The sequence below is a fragment of the Elephantulus edwardii genome, unplaced genomic scaffold, assembly GCF_000299155.1.
Source record: "Elephantulus edwardii isolate Elephantulus edwardi_28Jun2011 unplaced genomic scaffold, EleEdw1.0 scaffold00104, whole genome shotgun sequence".
Lineage (NCBI taxonomy): Eukaryota > Metazoa > Chordata > Mammalia > Macroscelidea > Macroscelididae > Elephantulus > Elephantulus edwardii.
Genome location: NW_006399854.1, coordinates 430,283 through 448,367, shown reverse-complemented (window position 1 = coordinate 448,367; position 18,085 = coordinate 430,283). Strand labels below are relative to the sequence as shown.

Sequence of the window (18,085 nt, the reverse complement as noted above, 5' to 3'; positions counted from 1 at the left end):
GTTCTACCTAGGTTGCCCTTTTTGTTAATCTGCGGGTGTTCTGTTGTGCATAGGGTTGTGAAAACCAGAATCTGTACCACTGAAAATTCCTATGGATCATGATTCACATAAAGGGCTGCCACTAGCTGGAAACAACTGTAACTGGTTTTCTGAGAAATATAAAACTTTATACCATGTAAACATATTTGACAGAACCACAGGCCACTCTACAGAGAAAATAATAATTTGGTTATCATTATTCTGAAGGAAAAGAAAAAAGCCTAAGTTCAAGGCACTCATTTTCTCTAATGTATCTTAGGTATCATGCTTCTGTTACAAAGTAAAACTCATCAAGTATAAATTTTAACATAGTAACATTTAAAAATTTTCCTCTAGAGGACTATACTCATAAATGAAAATACCTGCATAAGTGAATCCAATATTAATGTGGCAACTGACTTTTCTTCATTATCTTGTTCAAAAAGAATTTCTACAACAGAATCTCTAAAATAAAAAAAAAATACACACAATATAGTAAGGGACTTATCAAGAGCTCTGTGGTCATAGTACTTTAATATACCAATACTACATTAAAACAGAGTAATTCTTAAAGTATAAGATATTTCCCCATTTAAAAGAATGAAGAACAAATAATATCTACCGTACAAAGGGTGATGTGAAGATTCATTAACAGAACAGTGCTTGGTGTTTAGGAAGCACTACTACATAATCATTAGCTATTTCTATGGAGGTCTGGTGGCTCAGTGGTAAGGAACTATCTTGCCATCTCAAAGGCAAGAGGGTTCAAATCCACTAGCTGCTTGACAGGAGAAAGACAGGCAAGGCAGTCTTCTCCTGCGTGATTAAACTGCCTCTGAAAACCCACTTGCTGGAAAGTCAGCTATGAGTCTGTTCCAACTCGATGGCAAAAAGAAAATTATTATTTATAGGTTTACATTTATTTCATGTTCAATTATAACTACTCAAACTTCAAACCAGAGAAAATGTATTCTATGAAAGTTAATTATATTCCATAAGCATTTTAGAAAGTCAAAGGCATTGGTTTTCTAAATTGAAAACATCTTTTAAAATATCATAATGCATAATGCATTGAAATAGATGAGGGAGAAAACTGTTTAAGAGGGAAATTTATTAGGTATTTTTGTCATGACAGGAGTCCAGAGCAAAGACTGTATAGTGGAGTGGACTTAGGGGGTGGGATTATAAAACAATGAAAGAATTTTTCTTTTACTTTTCCAAGAGGATAGTGTAGTAGGGGGGAGTGTTGGGAGGGAAGAAAAGTGCAACAATGAATGAATGGAAATCCAAAGTCTCTGTAAATTTTTATTGAAACTAATAATAAATTAAAAAAAAACACACTAATAATACACTAAAAAAATAATACACTAAGTGGTAATGTATATCTGATAAATACATATTTTCAATTTTACTATTCTAACTCAACTTAAAAGTATTTTTAGGTAGGATGAGGAAGGTCTTTGTGGTGATGGAATAGTTCTGTATTATGATTGTGACAGTGATCATACAAATACATATGTAGTACACACACACACACACAGACACACATGTTAATGGAAATTTCCCAGGTTTGATATTATACTATAATACGTAGGATGTAATCACTGAAGAAACTTACTGAAGTGTACACAGGGGCTTCTTTGTATTACCTTGGAAACTTCCTATGAATCTTTTTTTTTTTAAATTTTATTTTATTATTTTTGTGTGAGTGTACCATCAAATCAGATCTGACTGATACAGGAGGAGACTGCCCCTCCTTCCCCGGCACAGCATCTGGTGGATTCGAACCATGCGCCTCTGGGATTGTTGTTGCAGCTCCATGCCACTAGAATCTAAATATTTTAAAAGAATTCCCATTTTTCCTCTGGACACACTGTTTACTAGTTAAAGTGATACTAGCTTCCTTTTTAGCTAGATGTAGCCAGACTAGGTACCAGATTAGATACAGACAGAAGTTTCTTTAAAAGGTTAAGAACAGTCTTTTGCTTGCTTGCTTTCTTCAAAAACAGACATGATGCCAGAAGTGCAGCACTATATGGACCACCACGGCCAAGGAGGGGAGAGGAACAACGGAGATTGCTTTGGTTCCGCATGGGAGCTTGCATACCACACCTGGACTGTGTACCTCTGAATTTTTTTATATGAGAGACTAATTTCTATCTTTTTGAGGCCACAATTTTCAGGCTTATACCTCATGGCCCATCAGAATTATATTAGACAACTGGAATCATGCTATGCAAACTATTTTATGGGTATTGAATCTTTTTTCAAAACATAAACATTTCTATTTATGAGACTCAACATACTTTGTCTCCATTTTACCAGTTCTTGTTGTCAGGTGCCTGGTCCATTCTGATGCATAGTGACTTTATGTCCAACAGAACTCCACGTTCTATTAATAGGCCTGCAGTAGGCGGCACGTTCATGACACGTCAGCCTCCTGCTGCTACGCTGGCACACTACACTGCTGTTGCCCTCAATTGAGTTGCATGCTTAATGGTCAGTTTCCTTTTCTCAATTCTTCAGTGTCAGTTGACTTGATATTAAAATTAAATAACTATTACTTAGCCAGTACAATATATTTCCTTCAAAGAAAAGGAAGATAAATGCTTTGGGAAAATGAAATAACTTAGATAAGACAGTTTTTAAAAGTCTAGAAGAAACTATCTAAAAGGATCCTATACCAATACTGATTCACAAGTATCAACACTGATTTTGTCCTTCAAACAAAACAAAAAAACTAGAAATCATAAACCAAGAATTTTTGGTTTAATAAATTATAATTCAGAACTCTATATGCAGAATTAGCTTCAAAGTAAAGGTCTTGGGAAATGTTTGGTAAGCAAATAAATGCTTATAAATTTGAAAAATAAAATGTTTAATATATTCTTTAAAAAATATGGTCCTTCACTTAAATTCACCAATCAATAACCTGTCCTATTTGGGTCTGTCAACTTTGATTTCATTGGAATTAGACCTTTAGCAGGGGAAAAAAAAATCTTAGCAGACATTGTTGTTGTGTACCATCAAGTCAGAACCGACCCAGAGCTGAGCCTCCCACAGGTTTTCAGAGGCCGTTAATCGCATGGGAGGAAAGTGCCCTTCAGTCTCCTGTGGAGTAGCTGGTGGTCTCGAACTGTGTGCTTTCTGGATTGCAGTGTGGTTTCTTGCTCATAGCCACCAGAGTTCCCCATAGCAGACAATAGTAAATAAACTAAATGGCTCTGGGAGCCATAGGGCTTCCTTTACCATTAATTATTCCTTACTATTAGTAACTAAGTGGTTGAATATCCCTACCAACTAAGAAAATTTTTAAACTGCTAAATAATCAGGAAAATATGTAAAATAGTAATTTAAATGACCAAGAGGTTACACTCTTGCTTTTCTGTTCACCTAACATACCACTTTTATACACTGGTAGTCCCATGGACACACATGAGATCCATTCTTAAGTGTGTCTTTAACTCTTATTTGTAGGTAAATCAGAATAGGTGCATATGGTTCTTACTTAGCCTTACTTAAGTGCAAAAAAAGCTGGACACGCACAAATGAAGGTGAATATGATGTCAGTTGGAGTTTGTTCAATCATTTCAAACTGAGGGCAAATTTACATAACATTAAAGGGTAAGTTAGTACTAGTTGTGTATAGTAAGATGCTGGTAACCAGGAAATGTACTGTATTTATATTCATCCTTCAATTATCAAAATAATCTCTATATTGTTGTAGTTATTGTAGTTAGGTGCTGTTGAGTGGAGTATGACCCATAGCAACCCTATGAACAAAAATGCTGAACCCTGTCCTATCCTGTGTCATCCTCCCACTTCCTAACACCCTAGAGCCCATTGCAGCAGTCACTGTACTGTGTATGTCTGTCTGTCTGTCTATCTATCTAATTAAGGATCTTTCTTTCACTGATCCTCCACCTTTACAAGCATGATGTCTGTCTTCAAGGACTAGCCTCTCCTAGCAACAAGCCCAAAGTATATGAGATGAAGTTTTATCATCTTTGCCTCCGAAGAGCACTCCAGCTGCATTTTCTCCAAGACAGATTTGTTTGTTCTTTTGGGTTAATTTTATAAATTTACTAGATTAACATTCTCAAAATCTAATAGTACCTTTACTAGCATAATTTTTTTTATCTTCTAATTTTATAAAATAATATAAACAGCATAGAGAGAAATTGATTGGCCTAGAGGACAGAAAGTCACTCTCCCAAGCCAAAGGTGGTGACTCTAATCCGCAGCCCTCAGGCCTGCTTTTACTTGTTTTTGGCAAAACATTCTTCTAGGTCGTATAACTCTGGTAGGTCTACTTGCTATACAGAGGTAAATTGTGGTTGCTGTGAAGCTGAACACTGTGACACAGATGTGTCAAATGTGAGAATGTTATCCATGGTGAACAGTGTTTGGTGGAGCTCCCCGATTAAAACAAGCTTGGAAGCAGGAACAGCATCTACTTCCATAACAGCTTGCTTCTGGAAACCCTATGAACCTGGAGAAAGGATGAAAGTTATACCAGTGTCCAGGTCTTTCAGTCATAGGGTCGCTATGGGTCGCCTCCAACCCAACGGCACTTAACAAAAACAATATAAACTTTATAAATTTAGTGTGGAAGAAACAAAAATTACACAGGTAACAAGACAATTATATGGGTCCTTAGTGATCATTAATAAAACTCTAGGGAGCTCTGGTGCTATAGTATGTTGAGCGCTCACTGCTAACACAAAGATGGCTGACAAATCGAGAATCCGCTCTGTGGGAGAAAGATACGTAAGGTCCTCCTATGAGGTGTACAGCCTTCAGAAAGCCCGCTGGAGGGCCAGCTACGAAGTGGTCTGGACTTGATGATGAGTTTGAATTTTTATTAAAAGTTTATAGTCTATCACTGAAAGAATAGTCTAATATTAATAAAAGATAGATTGTAAATGCTGAGTTTATTTGGAACAAAACATTCTTTCTAATATGAAAAAATTTAAACCAGGAGTCAGAAAATTATGGCATTGATTGCCAAATCCAGCACATTGTTAGATTTTTGTAAATAAAATCTTTGTGCAGTGCAACCAAGCTCAGTCATTTACTTATCATTTATGATTGACTTCTGTGCTAAAACTGTAGAATAGAAGACCACAAAGCATGAGATATTTCCTACATGGTCTTGTTTTTTTGGTTTTTTTTTTCTATAATTATATTTTATTACATGGTCTTTCTGAAAAAATTTTGTTTATTTTTACATTAAAGTATCATAATTCCTGCTGATTATTATTTTCACTAACCAAATTTGTTTTTAATTATCCTGTTGTTCGGGTAAGAACTTCTTTATAAGTTTTAAAAAAATCTAAATCAGTAATACTGAAGTAAAAATTTACAAAAAACTTTTCAGTTCATTTTTGCTCTTAAAGAATTAAAAGTCTAGGGAGCTCTGGTTGCCTAGTGGCAAGAAGCTGCACTGTAATCCCAGAGGTACAAGATTTGAATCTACCAGATGCTCTGCTGGAGAAGGAGGGGCAATCTCTTCCTGTACCAGTCAGATCAGATTTGATGGCACACTCATGCATACACACACACACACACACACGCACACACACAAACACACACACAAGAATTAAACGTCTAACCTGATTGATCCAAGGACATGTAAAATCTTCTCTCCATCTAATGGGTAGTCAACATTTGGGGGTGGTGTAGGACGCTGAAATAAAAATATCCCAAGTGTAAGTGTTGGTTTTAGGTACCCGAGTCAAGTACAACTCATGGCGACCCTATGAACAGCTAACCAGAACCCTAGCCTATCCTGTTCCCTCTTCATCTCTGACACACCAGAGTCCATTCCTGAAGTCAACTTGTCAATTCATCTTATTGGAAGTCTTGCTCTCCTTCGCTGACCCTCCATCTTTGAAAGCATGATGTCTTTTTCCAAGGAATAGCCTTACCTAGCAACATATCCAAAGTATGAAAGACAAATCTTCACCATCTTTGCTTCCAAGGAGCACTATGCCTGCACCTTTTCAACACGTATCTGTTTATTTTTCTGGCAGTCCATGGACTGTCCAGTATTCTTCTCAAGCACAATTCAAAGGCATCAATTCTTTAGTCATTTCTATTCACTGTCCAGCTCTCTGATACATAGCAGGTGATCCAGAAGACCATGACCTGAATCAGGTGTACTTTAGTTTTGAACTAGTATCTTTGCTCTTCAGCATTTTGGAGAGGTCTCTGACAGAGGACTTGCCAAGTGCAATGTCTCCTGATTTCCTGACTGCTAGTACTAATGGGATACTGTTGATCCAAGCTAGAAGAAATCGCCAACAGCTGTAATCCTTTCTCCATCTATCATAATGTTGACTCTTGGTTCTGAAGTGAAGACCTTTGCTTTCTTCATGTTAAGATGTTATCCATACTGAAGGCTGTAGTCCTGGATCTTCTACAGCAAGCATTTCATATTCTCTTCACTTTCTTTCTATAAGCAAAGTTGTGTCATTTGCATAATGCAGGTTGTTGATGTGTCTTCCTCCAATCCTGATATTACATTTCTCTTCATAGAGTCTGCCTTCATGAATTATTTTCTTAGCATACAGCTTGAATATGTATGGAAAAGGATACAACCTTGTTGCAAACCCTTCTCAATTTTAAACCATGCAGTATGCAGTGTTCCTTTGCTCTGTCTGGATAGCAGCTTCTTAATCTTAAGGTATAGATTCCATATGATCACAACTAAGTGCTCTGAGATTCCCATTCTTCTCAATGTTAGTAATAATTTGTTATGATCCAAATGCCTTTGCATAGTCAATAAAGCATAAATAGACAGTCTTCTGGTATTCTTTACTTCCAGCCCGTATCCTATGACACCAGCAATGACATACCTGGTGCCATGGCCTCTTCTAAAACCTGCTTGAACTTCTGGTAGTTCCTGTCAATATACTGTTCCAGCCATTTTTGAATGATCTTAAACAATATTTTGCTTGCATGAGATATTAATAATATTGCTTGACAGTTTCCACATTCTGTTATATCACCTTTCTTGGGAATAGGGACAAATACGGTTCTTTTCTAGTTATTCAGCGAGGTAGGTGTCCTCCTGATTTCCTGGAATAAACTGGTGAGTGCGTCTAGGGTTGTATCTGTTAGTTGAAACATGTCAATTGGTATTCCATAAATTCCTGGGCCTTCTTTTTTGCCAGTGCCTTCAGTGAAGCTCAAACTTCCTCTTTTATCATGATTGCCTCCTTCTTCATAGGGTACTTCCTGAAATTTTTCAGAGTCAACTAATTCTTTTTGGTACACTGATGCTGTGTATTCTTTTCCTCTTCTTTTGATGGGTCCACGATCATTCAAGATTGTGCCCACAGCATCTTCCAGTATTGCAATTTGAGGCTTGAATTTTTTTTTTCAGTTCTTTCAGGTGGAGAAATGTTAAGTGAGTTTTCCCCTTTTTATTCTGACTTCAGCTCTTAGCACATTTCATTGTAATATTTTGCTTTATCTTCTCAAGCTGCCCTTGGAATCTTCTATTCATCAATTTATTTGGCATCTCTTCCTTTTGTTTTGGTTTCTCAACCTCTAATGCAATTTTCATGGTCTTGACATCCCATTAGGTCTTTTCTTTCTCCCCCTTTGTAATGACCTCTTGCTGTCTTCATGGATGGTATCTTAATGTGTCTCTCATAGTTTCTCTTGTCTTTGATCATTGGTGTTCAAGGCCTCAATTCTGTTTTTGAGATGATTCTTAAATTCAAATAGGACAGACTCAAGGTTTTATTTTGTTTTCTGTAGACTAGCTTTAATTTTCTTCAACTTCAATTTGAACTTCTACATGAGTAACTGATGATCTGTTCCACAACTGGGACCTGGGCTGGTTTTGACTGCAGATATTGTGCTTCTCCACTGATTCTTTCTGAAATATAGTCAATCTGATTCCTGTGAAAATTATTAGGTGAAGTTCATGTGTAAAGTTATCATTTGTGGGTTTTTTATGTTTTTGTAGAAAGTTATTTGCGATGAATAAATCATTGAGCTCACAAAATTCACTCATTTGATCTCCAGCCTCATTTCTGTCATCAATTCCATACTTTCTGACCACTCTTATTGTTTCAAACTTCTGCGTTTGAGTTACCAAGAATTATTATGCATCTTGATTGCTGTTTGGTCAGTTTTGGACTGCAAAAGTTGGTAGAAACTCTCAACCTCCTCTTCTTTGGGTTTAGTTCTTGGTGCATATATTTGAGTAATAGTCATAGTAACAGATCTTCCTAATATATCTAATAATCCCCCAAGAAAGAATGCATCTTTATTTTTAACTTACCTCAGCTTTCCCATCAATGTTAAATTTTGCTGCTTGGATATTTAGTCCACGCTTCAGATCACTCACAAAACAAGTACGAACTTAAAAGGAAAGGCAGAAAAAAAGGATTTTGTTATACTTTGTCATTAAGTGCAGTCAATCTACAGTGCAGTAGAAATTATTTCATTCCAGAGCGCATGCTGATCATTCAGATTTTATAAACTCCATAGAAGGGTCTTTAGTTGGCTTGTAACTATTTGTCTACAAATAAAAAAAGAGACTACCTTTTTAAATTCACTTAGGAATCATAGACATGGTTTAATAAGTGTGTCCAGTGTATTTTACACCCTATTCAAGAATTTCCAGAGTAAAATGATTGACTTTATAAGAATACATAGGGGAAAACTTGAGGTAAAAAAACACTAAATAACCTCAATTATGGCTATCTTAAGCAACAGGACTGCTATTTCCTACTGTGCAAATTACGAGTTTGTAGTAACAGTATAGTCACTATCTATAATGGAGCATTTACTTTGATAACATATCATAGAAAATGGCAAGAGCTTTCATAAATACAAATAAAACTCCAAATTCCTATTAACATTATTCTACAACCTGTATACTAAATATTTAAAATATATTAACTAGGCAGACATAAAAAACTTTATGTATATAGCAAATAATATATTCTGTGTATATATATTAATATCTATAAGAATATGTACTCTCCATATCTGTGTATAATAATATATAGTCTATGTTTATTTAGGCAACATATAAGAATATTTAGAAACACATTCCCTCTGATTTAACACTTAAGAAAAGGAAAAAACTGGGACCCTCAGATATTCACCTTTAATGTCCTCTAAGACACCTTCTGGAATTGAACCTGAAAGAGAAATTTTACAAAGAACTTAATAAATTTCAATCACATTTCTATTTTCCACTTTGATAAAATAAAATTAAAACAAGCACACAAAAACTACTACAACTGTGTAGTGGTGGTGAGGAATATAGAAAAGAAAATAGAGTTTGCTTTCATGGGAGAAACTGAATCATCTATCATTCAACACCAACCCAAAGCACAGTGCCAGGTATGTGGGGTGTCCTAGACTTGTAAACTTTAGATGCCTTTGAAATACAGTATTGGCAAAGAGTGCAGAATATACTATGGACTGCCAATAGGACTAACAATCATGTCTTGGAAGAACTGTAGCCAGAGAGCTCTTTAGAGGTGAGGATAATGAAACTTCATCTCATACACTTTAAGCATGTTGTCGGGATAGGCCAGTACCTGAAAAAGAACACCTATACTTAGAAAGGTGGAAGACTAAAGGGTAGAAAGACTCTGAAGGAGATGGACTGACATAGTAATTATCAATTGGCTTAACCACAGCAAAGATTGTGAGGATAGTGTCAGAAGAGGGCAAGGTTTCTATCTATTATACACAGGGATACTGTCAGGTGAAGTCAACTAAAAGGCACCTAACAACAATAATGTTACTGTAGTGCATTATATGTTGGGTTGTTAACTAGATGGTTCATGGTTTGAATCCACCAGCTGATCCATGAGAAAAAGGTGAAATAGTCTGCTCCCATTAAGTTTTGCAGCCTCAGAAACCATAAGGGGGGTCCCTATAAATTTAAATCAATTTGACAGTAATGAACTTCGCTTGGTTTTTATAGAGGAGAGAAGTGTTAGGTGGTTTATAAGATCCTGTAATTAACACATTGCCGCACACTTTTAAATTGAGACCATGCGTAGAAACATATTTTTTTTGCCGTCATTTGAGGCAATATGTTTAAAGAAGGAGCATAATAACCTATAACATTCTAGAATTATCTTTGCCCTAAAAATATTTTTTAACAAAATCCTAGTTAGCTGTTCACAACTTAAAAAAAAACACAAAACACTCAACCAGCAAACCTAGAAGGCGTCAAAGAAATTTGATTATAAGAAAAAACAATTTTCTTTAGGCAATATGTAAGGCTTGAAAAAAGAATTTCGTTTTTCTAGGATTAAATACTGTTGCAGGGAGGGAAGGGACACTTTAATCTTAGCAAATAAGCACAATCATTGGGAGAAAGAAAAACCAAAGCCATCTATTGAATTTGGCTCAGAAAAATTATAAACTTCAGCTCATTTAGGAGAGTAAGAATCATAACATTCCTGTATAAAAAGTCTATTTTAAATTGCCTATTTTAAAAATCAATGGTGCTCTTAAGAGGCCTGGGCTATATGTGCACTACACTGGGAAGCCTTAGCATGTGCCGCTCAGCACCCTCCAATCTCTTTGCGTCAAGAGGCATTGAGACACCTGAGAATGGGCAATAACAGGTCTGCATATTTTAAAATCAATGTCCTTAGCCTTTGTAAATTGTTAATTATTACAGGATATTCCTTCTCTCTTAAGCTATATTCTATATATTAAATAAGAGCCTCACTCAAAATTCATTTAAGGATACTTAAGTATGCCTAATACTTCTAATCTTTCTTAAGGACCTTGAAAAGAAATATTTTAGATGTGCTGACATTTCTGATCCTTCTTATTATTGTTAGCTGCCTTCAAGTTGTCCATGACTCATAGTGACACTATGAACAACAGATCTGAATCTTGCTTTATCCTGTGCCATCCTAGCAATCTTTAATATGCTTGAGCCCACTGTTAGGATCACTGTGTCAATCAATGCATCTTGTGTAGATGCTAAAACAAGCATGACTTGATTCCTCGGTGAATGGAACTGTAAGGTTAACTATCACAGACATAAATTAGGAAGTGGGGAAGAGGAGAATTAGTAAGAGTCTGAGAAGGTTGGTTAAAAAAAAAAGGTATCTGAGAACATTATACAGCCACAATTTTAAGAAAATTGCTAAAAAGGATCTAAAGAAATCTTTAATAAAGAGATCCCAGAATACCGCACAGAGCCTATTCTCTTTGGAGATCTTCTACAAATTAACTGCCATGATTTATCAAAAGGGTAAGAAAGTTTATCCCGAACAGAAAAAGTTATAACCTAAATTACAAAATGAAGAATGGCATTGTTTTAGATACCAATAAGAAACTATAGGAAAATAACATGTTACCAAGTATAAATGTCTTAAAAATCTCTTTTAAGATTTATTCAGTGTCCAGGTACTAAGCTAAGAGTTACAGACCAAAAAGTAAGAGAGAGCACCTCAAGCTTACGCCAGGAAAAAGACAGGTTAAAAGACAAATTATCATGTGTTATAATGTACACTAAATTAAGTGCTGTTAAGGACTCAAAAGGAAGGGAGCCATTTTAAAATTTTTTTATATTTTTGTTTAAGGAAGGTAGAATGGCTTCACAATTAATATAGTATTCCAATTAGATCAAATAGAGGAATCAAAAACCCACTAAGAAAGGAAAAATATCCTAGGTAAAGAAATACATACAACATTAAAAAAAAAAGAAGTATATTGAAAAGGTAAAAGAAGATATAATGAAGGCATAAGATTATAATAATGAATATTAATGAAGGCATAGGATTGTCAAAGGACTTAATGTACCTAAAGAATTTAAAATATTTACTACAGTGGAAATAAGATAAAAAGGGTAGTTACTGATTTAAGAAGAATTAGAAAAACAGCAGACTAAGGAAATACATAGGTAGTCTCAATTTAGAGCATATTCAAGTTAAGATAAATAACATACAACAACTGTTTGTTTTTGGTGGTATTTTAGAGGGGAAGGCACATATTATTGTTTGTTCTGGTGGCCTTGTGGCAAGCAGCTAGCTGTGCAGCAATCCCGAAGGCAAGCAGTTCAAGGCCACCATTTGCTCTGCAGGAGAAGAATGGGCAATCTCCTCATGTGTGATTAACGGCCTCTGAAAACCTGTGGGAGGGTCAACTGTGGGTCAGTTCTGACTCTGTGATACACTACACTCACATCCACACACACACACACACTGTACTATAATGTTTCAGCATGTAATTTGAGGGTATTATCATTCTCATGTCAACCTCCAAAGACAAATAAAGATCAGATAGTAAAGATAATAATCATGACAACATTAAAAAAATTTTTTTGAGGCATCTGACTTATGTCAGAAATGTCAGAACCAATTTACAAGGGTGTCACTGGAATGGAACCCCCATAAGTTAGGGAGGGAGCAAAAAAAAAAAAAAATAAGTAAGCTCCTGTAATATTAAAAGCAAACAATAATAAATGCCTAGAGCAAAATAATGTATTTGTTATCGGATCTATCTGACTGTGGAAGATAGAAAAGTTGAAAGATTTTTGTGAAAGAATGAAAGATCTGATAACCCCTAGGCTTCTAAAGTGAGACAGAAGGAAGATGATAATATATATTTTGCTAAATATGATGTTGAAATAAATCTGAGGAAAGAGCTAATGTGTTCACCTTTGGAAGATTTAATTTTTTTTTTTTTAATTTTATTATTTCTGTGTGAGTGTACCGTCAAATCAGATCTGACTGGTACAGGAGGAGACTGCCTCTCCTTTCCCTGGCAGAGCATCTGGTGGATTCGAACCGTGCGCCTCCCTCTGGGATTGTAGTTGCAGCTCCTTGCCACTAGGCCACCAGAGCTCCCCTGGAAGATTTAAATCTTAAGAGCATATAATTGTAGGTGAAGTTATGGTAAGTGATGAGATCACGTCTAAAAGCCAGTAAGAAGAAAAAATGGATAAAAAGCAGATTTTTAGGAGATATCAACAGAGAAGGAAACAAAATGGAAACTGAGAAGTAATTCTTAGAGAAGTAACAACAGAAAGTAATAGAGCTCTGCAAGTCAGGGAAAAGAGAATTTCAAGTACAAAGTGAACCCACAATGTCAAGCTTGAGAAAGTATGACTGAAACTAAGCGACTGGATTTGGTGATTAAGAGTTCAGTAATAATCTCAACAGTAGGAGCAGTATCCTCAGAGTGGTGTGTGGGGAAATTACTATACATTTGGGAAAAGAATGAAATAAGGTTGAAGACAAGCTGCTTTCAAACAGCATTAAATTATTTTACCCATCACTGAAGGAAGGCTCTGTTCTTTAATAGCACTTGTATCAACAGTACATTGTTCCAAGAGTTGAGCTTCTAACTCTCTAAAATTTAAATTGAAAAAAAGAAAAAAAATTACAGGAATGAAAATATTATAATTGATTAACTATTTTTAGTTTGATACTTCATAATAGATTAAGATGCTTTAAATAAAAATTGTTTCCTATATTCAAGGCTAATAGAAAACAGAATAAAATTGTTCCTAACATATTAAAAGCACTTTGTTAAAAAAAAAAATTATCTGTTTCTAAGTTACAGGTTAAACAAACTAACCCACTGCTATCAAGTCCATTCCGACTCAGTGAAGTGATCTTCCATCAGGTTTTTGATGGTGAAAACCTATCGAAGGCACATAGGGAATTCTGGTAGTACAGTCTGTAGGGAGTTGTGCTGCTAACTCAGAAAAGAAAGATGAAAAGTCACCCATAAGATAGAAAGCCTTGGAGATCCAATGAAGGGTCAATTATGAGCTAGTTCCAAGTTGCTAGCAATGAGAGGGATTCCAAGGGTGTAAATCTAGAGGGGGGAGACCGCCCATCTTTCTCTCTCAGAGCAATTGGTCAGCTTGACTTCTGACTTTTCAGTTAGTAGCTCAACACATACTAGACTAGACCAGCAAGACTCCTGGTGTTTTCATGGCCTGAGTGAGAAGAATGTATTAAATTTAAAGACACTTACTTGTGAAGAGCTTTTCCTCCAAGGGGAAGTGCTCCCCAACAATTCAATACTGGGATTCCTTCATATATCTATAGAGGTGTCAAGGTTATTACATTGTAGGAGGGAAAAAACTTTAGTTTCCTTGATATTCTCCTCACTTTCTTCAGTATTATTCTAAATTACCTTTGGCAGTAAATTCTTATTTCTTTTAAAAGTTATTGAAAAAAAATCAAAAAAGCTATTGAAAGTCAGCCCTCGACACAAGGGTTTGATAGAATAAAGAAAATAGAAAGAAGAAAGACACAAAAAAATTTTTTAAAATTTTTTAAAAAAAAAGAAATTAGTGAAAAAAAGATTAAAAAAATCAAAAAAGTGTCTCTATCTTCTTCTCAAATGAAAACAAGTTTAAAAAAATATACACACATTATTTACTTCATCAGTTAATCTGAGATACCCAATAAAGTTGTTAGTAGCCACATGATGGATTGAGCACTTAAAATATGTTAGCCTGAACTAAGATGTGGTATACAATAAACTACACATCAAATTTAGGATATAAAAACACCCAATTTCTTAATATTTATATTACTTGTATGTTTAAATAATTCTTTTACATATATTAGATTAAATAAAATACACTAAGATTAATTTAATCTTTTTTGTCTTATTTTTTTAAAAAAGTTTAAAACTTCGTTTATAGTTGCACATTTTCTTCCCTCCTCCCTCCCCCAGGTTCACGCTGCAATGCACCTCTTGCTCTAGATTGCCATCATACGTAATTTCATCTCTTTTACTTGTACTTTAAGTGGGGCTGTTAGGAATTTTAAAATGACACATATGGCCTATATTATATTTCTGCTGAATAGTGTTGAGTTAGACAACAAACAATGCTCACTTTTAACATAAAGGGGCTTGTTATCTTGTTTTATGTTCTATAAAGTACAATAGTTATAAAATAAGAAGAAAAATTATACTTGTAAGAACTTAAGTTTTAGAGATAAATAAGATAAAATCCTGACTACATTCTTAGACTCCGAGTTATCTATTGCATAATTTTAATTTATAATTTATTTACTGCAAATGCTATTTATGCTATAGGGTTATTATGAGAATTAAAAAAAAAGGATTTTGCCTACTTTAGTTTAGAATTTCAAAATTGTAAGACGCTTAAATTCATGTAATTCAATATCTTTTTCAGTGAACTAGTAGCCATGGCAACACTTTTTAAAGACAAATACCTAATCTATCTAAATGCTTTTAATAATAAAGAATGTACCAGCTCACAATCAATAATTACATTTTTGGGACAGGATGAATTATTGGGAAGTTCTTTTTAATTGTGAATATTATAAAAAACTGTTAACAGTGAGCAAGTTAGTATGTGCCAGGTGCTGTGCTAAACTCTTAGTATGCATGATTTCACTCAACCACACATTTCTATTAGGTGGGATGATTAAAATTTTTTTAAAAGTTCCCATTTTATAGATAAGAAAATGGGTGACTAGAGAGGTAAAGCTAGTGTCATGTAACTATTAAGATGCATAGCTGAGATTTACATTTGTTATGCTTATTTGATATTAAAACCCAAGCTTATAGACTCTATACTATTCTGCCTCTATGATATTCTCTGGACAATGAAAGAAAAAACACGTACCCACTTCCACTTCAGTTATTTGATAGATTTCATGTTGTCATTAAGGTTTAATTTTTCTTGATTAAGTCTCCTTATTAGAATTTCTCTACTTATTCTTTGTATAATATTTTCTTTAGAAGCTGACTATACTAGTCAATTTCTCTGACACATCCTAATTAGCTCATGATCCTCTTAAAAATGAAATACAGGGTGAATCATACAGTCACCGAGTTTAGTGGCTGGAGAAAGATGAAGGAATTAGGAAAGATCCAGAGGAGCTATGAAAAGATGGGGTAGAAGTGGGTATAGATCATTGGTGATTAATTTTTTAAGACACAAAATATGGGAATGATCATAAGAAACACAATGTGAAGAAAATAACCCCCACAAAAAAATAGTAAAATTAAAAACAAACAAACAAACAAAACAACCCACAAAAAACAAACACACAAAGCAAAACCCAGAACAACTAAATATTCACAAAGTCTGATCCAGGGGATATATTGAGACCAATCCATAATGATAAATTCTTAAATGAAATATACTTCTATCTCATAATTCTATTAATTTTCCTACAAGATAATTCACAGCTACACATGACAACTCAAAGACAGTTTGCTGCATCAAAAACAATTTATAATAAGAGGAATTATCTTAGTTAAGAGTAAAAATTACAAAAATTGTCTGGTTAACAATAAAAAGATACAGGTAACACCAGGCTTTCCCTATATCCACAATCCAGGACCATGGCAGAATTAATCCCAAGAGTCAGAAGAGCCATTAGATGACTTGGAGCAAATAAGACAGATGGTACCTAAAAGACAACAATAACAAAAAGACCCAACAGAACTAGAATAATTATCAATATTGAAGGTGGTAGATAAGATTAATGAAAAAGGATCTTATGGACAATAATTAAGTAATATTACTAGTATCAAGAGGTAAATCTAATTCCTAGCACTGCTTGCTTACTTACTTATCCTAAAGGAGTTACTAACACATTTGTTTTTCCTGATACAGAAATTTAAAGCCTAAACTGAACATAAAAAAGCATGAAAGCTAGAAAAAAGGAAGGAAGTCACCATAAATTCTATAGCACAAAATATACCTCTAAATGCTAAAAAAAGTCCTCATCAGAAAAATCCCTACTGTAAATCAATCAATCAATCACTCAATCACAATAGCACTAAATAAAAATAGCAAAGTGAGTACCTTTAAGGTTTGAGTGTCTTAAAAAAAGTGAGAGAGCACAAATTCCCTAAAAACAGAATTTTACTGCTTCTCTACTTCTGAAGCAATCTACTCATTTGATTTAAAAAGAAGTACCTCAAAATATTTGAAAAGAACTCGAGCAAGCGTCTCTCTGAAGTGGGAGGGACATAATACCGACTCGATAACCACAACTCGGCGGTCTCTAGGATTAACCAACAGATGCCTGAAAAGTGAATAGTTTTGAAAAGTTACAAAATACATTTCAGTAAATAATATAATTGGGTAGTAAGAACACAGCAACTGTACTACCTTAAGATATTTTTAAGACCAAAGACCATTTTTATTATCCTCAAAAGACACAATATTCTTGACCTTATATTGTATGCTATGTCCAGTGATAGAAACTTTATATCTACTCACTCATTTATCTCAAAATATTACATTTTGGTTATTAATATGAACCATTAAAAAGCTATTTTCTTTTTTCAGTTATAAAAGTTAACATGCACCGAGTTACACAACTTTGTAACTTGGAAAGTACCTCCTCAGTGTTACTGCTCACTTGATAAGTCTATTACTTCACATTTCAATTAGTCCATCAAGATGAGTAAGGGTAGTTTTTCCCCCAGATATCTAAAAGTCTATTTATTTATAGAATATATTTACTTTTCTCAGTATTAATAAGTTTTGTTCTGTTTCTTTTTTAATGATTTTCTGCTTTGTTCTATACTTTTCTTCCACTCTGGATTGTTTACTGGAATCCTGATCAGGGTGAGGAACTGTAGAAACTGGGCACTGTCTATTTCTTCTGGTGTCAGAGTAGTAGAGATAGTGGTTTGTGTGGTCCATTAGTCAATTCCATTAGCTTAATTATTTGAATGTACAATAATTTAATCATTCAATTCTTTTTAGTGATGGACATTTGATTTGTTTCAATATTTCCTTATGCCTGCCAGATTTTGAAATTTTTTAAAAGGTTAAGAATAAATGAAAATGTCAGTGAATATCAACTGAGGGGTTTTGGCATCAGATGTCTTATATCCAATTATTACTATGACTGCCATTAGGAAAACCTACTTAATCACAAAAGCGGAAATATCCCCCAAATACCAAAACAAGACAAGTCCAATATATCTTACCTGAAATACAGTATGTGGATGAATTCTTTCAGGTAGGAATATAATTCTTCTGTGTTGATATTATACTGGACAACTTTAACAGGCTATAAAATGTAAAATTATTGATTAATAT

The 18,085-nt window shown here is 34.4% G+C and overlaps 1 protein-coding gene across 1 annotated transcript in view; it reads right to left on the bottom strand.

Annotated features, from left to right (window-relative positions):
* Window positions 1–18,085, bottom strand: part of ACTR10 (actin-related protein 10 homolog (S. cerevisiae)) — a 41,879-nt gene that overhangs the window by 6,744 nt on the left and 17,050 nt on the right. The window contains exons 3-11 of the mRNA XM_006891765.1: window positions 17,974–18,056; window positions 16,949–17,057; window positions 16,329–16,436; window positions 14,011–14,078; window positions 13,297–13,376; window positions 9,150–9,185; window positions 8,318–8,397; window positions 5,634–5,707; window positions 402–483 (exon numbers count right to left, since the gene is read on the bottom strand). Of these exons, the coding sequence (XP_006891827.1) occupies window positions 402–483; window positions 5,634–5,707; window positions 8,318–8,397; window positions 9,150–9,185; window positions 13,297–13,376; window positions 14,011–14,078; window positions 16,329–16,436; window positions 16,949–17,057; window positions 17,974–18,056 (720 nt within the window). The remainder of the gene's footprint in view (window positions 1–401; window positions 484–5,633; window positions 5,708–8,317; window positions 8,398–9,149; window positions 9,186–13,296; window positions 13,377–14,010; window positions 14,079–16,328; window positions 16,437–16,948; window positions 17,058–17,973; window positions 18,057–18,085) is intronic.